At 32.8% G+C, this 7,246-nt stretch overlaps 1 protein-coding gene across 1 annotated transcript; it reads right to left on the bottom strand.

Annotated features, from left to right (window-relative positions):
- Positions 1 to 561: 561 nt before the first annotated feature.
- Positions 562 to 6,852, bottom strand: LOC114305413 (putative glycosyltransferase At5g11130). The gene is made up of 3 exons (XM_028250487.2): positions 6,703 to 6,852; positions 2,983 to 3,337; positions 562 to 1,296 (listed from the first exon to the last, which is right to left on the bottom strand). The coding sequence occupies exons 1-3, from the start codon at positions 6,771 to 6,773 to the stop codon at positions 634 to 636; spliced, it is 1,089 nt and encodes a 362-aa protein (XP_028106288.2). The 5' UTR covers positions 6,774 to 6,852; the 3' UTR covers positions 562 to 633.
- Positions 6,853 to 7,246: the final 394 nt, after the last annotated feature.

The raw sequence follows: 7,246 nt of genomic DNA, 5'->3' as shown, positions 1-7,246 counted from the left end.
TTTGATTAACAGTCCGTGAATGCTCTAAGTGTTGGTAATGTCTATGTTATGATAGAATCAAATAAGATATTAAATTATGATAGATTCAATCACTATTTGGGGGGAAAATGTAGATTCACTCACAATACTTGGCCTATTATGATATCTTCTTTCAAATTGTGAATGATACCTACCTTTTTTTCTTTTTTTTTTGGAACTAGAATGATTCCTTCCTTGGATATTTGGTTTTTCATACTTATTATGAGAATAACCAAGAAATTGATATATATATATAGATATTTTTTTTCTTTCCTTTCAATGCTTTTTGGAATGAAGAGAAACATACACCTGATATCCATTTGCCAATTTTTTTTCTTTTGAATTAAAAAAAAAAAATCTCCTTTCTGTTTATGTACTTGTTCTTCTCATCTTAATTGTAACCAATTATCTAGAACATTACTATGCAAAATTGATAATGTTCTTAGTTTTAAAAATTAAAAAAAAACTGATAACATTCTCAGTTTTTCTAAATATGACTTATCGGTTGAAAAAAACTTAAATAAGATTTGAACTACCATAACATTTATAAATAAGAGTTTTAAATAATTAACTCTATATTATATGAAGCATATTGTACAAGATCTTGAACAATTATCACAATGGCAGCCTAATATTAAGCCTCCTAAGCCAGATAGAATGAAGCACCATATCTAATAAATCAAAAGGTCTACTCGGCCGATTAATGATAAAATGTTGTTGCACCTCCATAACCATCTTCTGCTTCATCAAATACTCTTCCATGGAAATTCCCTGCAAAATTTTCTTCATTTCCAGTATCCTTGACACTGGAACATGAACCGAAAACTTGTTCCAATCAAGAACATCACTAAAAGGCAACACATAGCCATCTGAGATGATCACCGGTACACACCCTGTGTAAATGGACTCAACAATTCTAGGGCTTGCCACTTCATTCCCACTAGGGCACAAGCAAAACTTGGATTGACCCATTAGGTCAAAGTAGTTTAGGGTTTCAGGGAGGTAACTGTGGACTTGAATATCAGTGTCTTGGTCTTTCCAGTATTTTAGTAGGACTTTTCTTACGTACCCGTGTTCGCCACCAGCGAAGAAGGCGAGGATCGGACGGTGCTCTCGGGGTTGGCCAAGACGGGGCGGCCCTAGTGCTCCGTAGTCGATTTTGATTTCGGGTAGAGAAACGTCTCTGATGGGTTGGAAACCTTCGGATGCGTTGGCATTGCAGAGGACTCGGATGAAGTTTTTGTATAGGGTAGGGTTGGCTGTTGAAACATCTGGTGCCTGAAATTGTTGAAATGGAGAGACGATGAATGTTAAAATGATATGTAGTGTTTGAGCAACAAAAGAAACACTATCTAAAAAGACAAGGGGAACTTCCATCCATAAGTACATCATCATTTTTATCAGTTTACACCATCTTTTACGTCTAAGATATCAATATATTAAAGGGTAAATTACATAATTGTCTCTGCATTTTGTTCATTGTTCCATTTTCGAATATACATTTTTAATTAACTTAATTTTGACATTTAATTTAAGATTTTGTGTCAATTTGATTTAATTGATAAAATCGTTAGTATTTTTGATAGAAAATTATTACTAAATTAATTGAGATTAACTCACTAAGTTGAGCAAATTTATAATTCAACAATGATTCATCCCACTGAAAACACCACCACTAATGCATTAAAAAAGTAAAAAAAAAAAAAAAAAAAACACAACTCCAAGACCAAAACATCACATCATTAATGACGAGACCCACTGCCACCTAATTAGTGGGAGCACTAATTAGTGCTCCCAAGCATTTTTCTTTATAATTTTGCTCTTAAAAACATTATACATGTGCCACTTATGTTGTGTGCATATTTTTTATTAAAAAAATACTAACAATTATGGTCAATTAGACTAAGGGTTGGTTTGGGATGTTCTAAAAATGTGTACTTTTTGACTTATTGACTTATATGAGTTGGGTTTGATGTGATGTGTTAGAGAGGTGATGTGATTTAAATAAGATGATGTGACTTAAATAGGATAGTGACTTTTTAACTTTTTGTATTATTTAGGTTATGCCAAACTTGGCCTAAATTGAGATAAAATCATAAATTCTGAATCAAAATCAAAATCAAATCAATTAAAATCAAAATGATTAAAATGACACAATGACCAAAATATAAAAACTACTGTCATAATTTATCCATTATTAAATAGAATTTTTGACCAGGGACCTAGGAATATGCTCCTCTCTAGGTCTCAGGTTCGAATCCTACCCCAGCTAAATACTAGCGGGCTACTGCGTCTTTGCCTGATCATTCGGTTCAGGGTCCTAAGATTAGTTGAGGTGCGTCACTAGGAAGAGGTGCTGGCCCAAATACTCGGTTATAAAAAAAAAAAAGAATTTTTGTTCAGTAATGGACGTTTAAATAATTTATTTTTATTCAATATAATTGATAAATTATCTCCAACAAACCATCAACTTTTGCCAATAATTTTTAAAAATAAATAAATAAATAAACATGTAACCCAGAAAAGAAAGAAAGGGAAGTTACTACTCCGTAGTATTTTCGGTTTCGTTTGACAGGAACTATTTTGATTAAATTAGTTAATAAAAATAAAATAGACTAATTTAGTTAACAAAACAAAATTTTATGTTCAAATCATAATATTTTTTTTTTTTCTTACAACCATCAAATCTACAAAAAAAAAAAAAAAAAAAAAAAAAAATTATCAAAATTTATCTCTAACACAAATTTTTTTAATCGAGTTAAAATAGTCAAAAAGTCAGACTAAATTAGCTCATTCTAAACGAGAGATTATTAAAGATTCATAAATAATAATAAAAAAACCTTTAAGTATTAATATTTATAAAATTTATCACTTATCTATAATTATTTTTAAAATTTTCCACTGAATTTAAATTTTTTCAAGAAAGAAAGAAAGAAAAAATGAGTGAAGAAGTAAAAACATTACCCAGTCATGGCAGGCAACAAAGAAATGATCGGCACCATTGCTTCGGTTCCAGTAAGGGTACCTGTGGGAAACGATGCCAACGTAGTCTTTCACAACGTTCTGCAGCCTAACCCTTGAGAAATTTGTGTAGGGTCTGTACACGTATTTCACTATATTAAGTACGCTCACCGGTATGAAGTATGCCACGGCGGCGTCCTCGTTGGCCGCCTGAAACCGGCTCTTCCCGCTGCCCATCTCCGCCATGAACTGTCCCTCTATCGAGTAGATGTCGGCCATTGGACCGTCGTGGAAGAGTGGTGGCTCTCCTTCTTTGTAGGTCCACACTTTGAATCTTTTCTCCATCTCAATGTGGCTTCTGATGAAATAGCATTGGAAAGTAGGGTTCATATGCAAATTAGTAACAATCACTGTGTTCAATTGCAAAGGTGGGCAATTATCCTGAATTGAAAAAAATACATGAATTGTATAATTTTGAAAAGTAAATGGTTATTAATGTCCAATCAATCTGATTTTTTTATATGAATACAATGCTTTCAGCGCTCCAATGTTTAAATTATCAAAAAGTATTCAAGATTATATCAAATTGGACCAACGAGCTGCTTACCCAATAAAATACTTACCCGCATGTATATTTCCTAATTTGATTTGTTGTACCTTACTTCTTAAGATAAAATATAGTACTTAAAATATGTATTTTGTGTTGCTTTGGTTATTTAAATTTAAATTTTATCAATTTCATCCCTATAAAATTTTTTATTTGAGTCAAATTAATCCAATTCTAAATCATAGTTTAAATCGTTAATGGAATAATTATAAATTTCAATTATAGTCTCTAAAATATACGTTTTATATCATTTTGGTATGCAAAGTTTTAATTTTGTTAATTTCATCCCTTAGTATAGTGTTACAAATTTTAAAAACTAGACTCATTACCAAATATCAATAACTTCTACTATTTCTCCTAATACAAAATTATAAATCTCACTCTTTTCAGCGATGACATTACTCTTGGGGTGCCAATGACATCACTACTAAAACACTATTTAACCATGGCCTATGACCACTACATAACTCATCTTGTTATCAATTGATCTTAAGAATCATAGGAAAATTACAAATCAGTAGGACATTGAAAGAATATTTACATTTAAGTGCTATTGTGTCTAGTGTAACTCCTTTATATATGTCAAAATTGTACAAAAAAAATTTCTATTTTTTCACTGTACCATTTATTTACAGTTTTGTCAAGAATTATCATATCACTTTGTGCTCTTTTAGGAAGCTGATAAAAAGCCAACTTCCAACTTTTTACCAATTTTGGGTCATATCACCTCTCACATAACTTACTCATAAAAAGACAAAATAAATTAAAAAAACTAAAAAATCAATTTTTTTACCAACTTTCCAAAATACCCTTCGTCCATGGCTACCCTTAATAATCAACCATCAACCCCATCACACAATCAATCAAGACCGTCCAATTAATGGGGTACCTCTCCTTGTATTGATTGACATTTTAAGTCCATGTCATTCATAATTTATTCAGTGTGATGCCCGATGATCAGACTACGTAGGTTGGACCCCCTCAAGAACTGAGTTAATTAATGAAGGGCTCAAAATGCATCAATGCATTAAAAAAACAACAACCGGACCCCCAAGTGGGGATGACCCCAGCTCCACATGGCCTCCAGTGAGAGCAAAACTTAAAAAAAAAGAAAAAAAAAAATTCTAAACCAATCAAAAAACAATGGGGATAGTGGGGTCACTATGAATGGCAACGGGATGGGGCGGGGCCGGGGATCACGCTCCCCGTCCTCGATCCCCGATGGTGAAAATTCCCCTGACTCCAATCCCCGACGGGGAACTTATCACCGTCCCCGCCTCCGCCCTCTAATGGAGATTGGGTTTCCCCGACCCCGAATATCCCCAACCAAAAAATAAATAAAAAAAAAGAACAAAACAGCAGCTCATCATCAACAACAACAACTAGAATCTACAAAATCATCATCAATGATCATCATCATCAACATCAACAACAACAAAATGTGTATATATATGTATATATATTACCTCGGATCAGAAGATATGAGAGGCCAGTGTTACAGTGTATATATATATAGTGAAGATCTGGATATGTACATCAATGATGTTGATATAGTTGAGAACCAGTGTATATATACAATTGAGAACCAGTGGTGCGAAGAAATTTTCATCGCGGCTTGGATTTAGAAGAGGCTCTCCGTTGCTGATCTGTTAGTATCTCTAGACTTCTTCACAGAGAGTAGAGGGAGAAGAACAAGAGAGAGAGAAAAAGTGAGAGAGAGAGTTGAGAAGACCCAGAGAGAGAATGAGTACTTTAGAGACAGTGTATATATTAGATATTATCAATGATGCTGATAATAATATATAATAATATATTAAATATTAGATATTAGAGAAAGAATGATTAGATATATATATATTGGGGACTGATCGGGGGCTTTCGGGGGCGGGGCGAGGCCGGGGTTGGGATACCTATCACCGTTCCCGGCTCGAAAATTATCAAGGATTTAATTTTTAATATCATCTCCGGCTTTATGGAGATAATTTTCAAAGAAAATTCGTTCTAATCGGGATCGGAGGGTCGAGTCTTCATCGGGCCAGATTCAAATTGCCATCCCTAAGGGTCACCCTCACTTGGGAGTCTCAAGTATTATCGCGGTCTCAAGTATTATCATAAAAACAAATTGATCACATCGTATCATACTAACATCGCAAGTCAATGTCTTTAAGATTCATAGCACAATTTTTTTACTGAGTTGGAAAAATCTGTTTTGAAATTTGAAACCACTTTTTTCAAGAACTTTGTAAAAGATAATTAACAACATTGTAAAGCTTTAGTCCACACCCACACCTTCAAACCCTAATCACAATCTATTCAACAGAAAGAATGAAACATTAATTGCATGCATACATGGAATCCACTTTTTTTCTCATTCACATTAAAAATTAATTAATACTATTTTAACACGAAAATGAAGTCAAAATTTTTTGTTTAGAGTGACCAATGTAAGTTTAGAGCACACGAAAAAAAATTCATTTTTGTTAGAAAATAATTTCTTATAGTTGTAAACTATCTAAATAAAGGAAAATCAATAAATCTATATTAGTTGGTAATCCTTTTTTCATTTATTTAATGTTTGTGAGCTAAATAATTAATTTTAAGCATTTTATTGGCTGAAATAATTTATATAATTTATATATTTATAAAAAATAGAAAATATATTTTACATGTTGTATAAAAAAATTGGTGAAAGTATACATATTGATACAATTACGTAATCTATGAAGAAAAATAGAAGAAAATAAGGAGTTGCTAGAAAAATATTAGAAAACTTGGGGGGCATTCCTCACTAATTTGACACCATTAGCCAATTGTAAAAAAATATTTCCAAAAATATCTAAACAATCAACTTTTAAGAGAAATTCTATGAAATGATGAGTTCTAAAACATATTATTGAAAAAGTAGAAGGAATTTTGAGTCATACTACATAAATATTTGATAGCATCAAAACCCAACCAACTTGAGAAATTAATCATAAATCCATTTTTTTTTTAGATTCATAATCATATATCCATTGATTCACGCTTATCATATTATAACTAATTAATGAATAGTTATCCCTATAACCATGCAAACATGAGATATACATTCGAAGAAAATGAGAGAAGATCTTAACTGATGAAAGGCATAAGGGTTTCTGTAAATGGATCCCCTGGGGATGAAACTCTCCACCGTATCATACGACATAAAGCTCCGTGATCGAACCGCTTTCTGTATCGCCGCTCGAGCCCTCGCCAAACCCTTTTCCAGTCTCCTAACACTGTTCTTCTTCTACACAATCAATCAATCAATCAAATCAATCAATAATTAATGAAAAAAAAAAAAAACACAACACAACACATGACTTTGCAGCACTTACTCTAGTTGTGATGCCATTAGAGAGATCATTGAGGGAGGTGCACTTTGGAGAGAGACAGACTCTGTGAGTGGAAAGATTGGTAGGAGGAGAAGAGAAAGCAGAGACATTCAAGTGATTGATGATGATAATGAAGTAGAGAGTGAGGAAGAGATATGGGTATTGAAACATGGGATTATGAGTGAAGCTAGCCATGGTTGACTAGTGTTTTTTTGGATATATGGTTGGAGGGTCTCCTGTTTCATAAGGCATTTGAATTTGAGATATTATGAGATTGTTTTTGAGGTGAGAAGAAGTTGGAGTC

The sequence above is a fragment of the Camellia sinensis genome, chromosome 13 (genome assembly GCF_055761805.1).
Source record: "Camellia sinensis isolate YWXY chromosome 13, ASM5576180v1, whole genome shotgun sequence".
NCBI classification, from domain to species: Eukaryota; Viridiplantae; Streptophyta; class Magnoliopsida; order Ericales; family Theaceae; genus Camellia; species Camellia sinensis.
The sequence above is the reverse complement of the archived record's forward strand: the minus strand, read 5'-3'. Positions and strand labels throughout refer to the sequence as shown.

What these genes read in the sequence shown, in the direction of transcription:
- LOC114305413 (XM_028250487.2), bottom strand. Translation starts at nt 6,773, where the DNA reads ATGTCGTATGATACGGTGGAGAGTTTCATCCCCAGGGGATCCATTTAC. An exon ending in AACCCTTATGCCTTTCATCA is followed by an intron (nt 3,338 to 6,702) that starts GTTAAGATCTTC and finishes CTATTTCATCAG; the next exon opens with AAGCCACATTGAGATGGAGA. An exon ending in TTGTTGCCTGCCATGACTGG is followed by an intron (nt 1,297 to 2,982) that starts GTAATGTTTTTA and finishes CAACAATTTCAG; the next exon opens with GCACCAGATGTTTCAACAGC.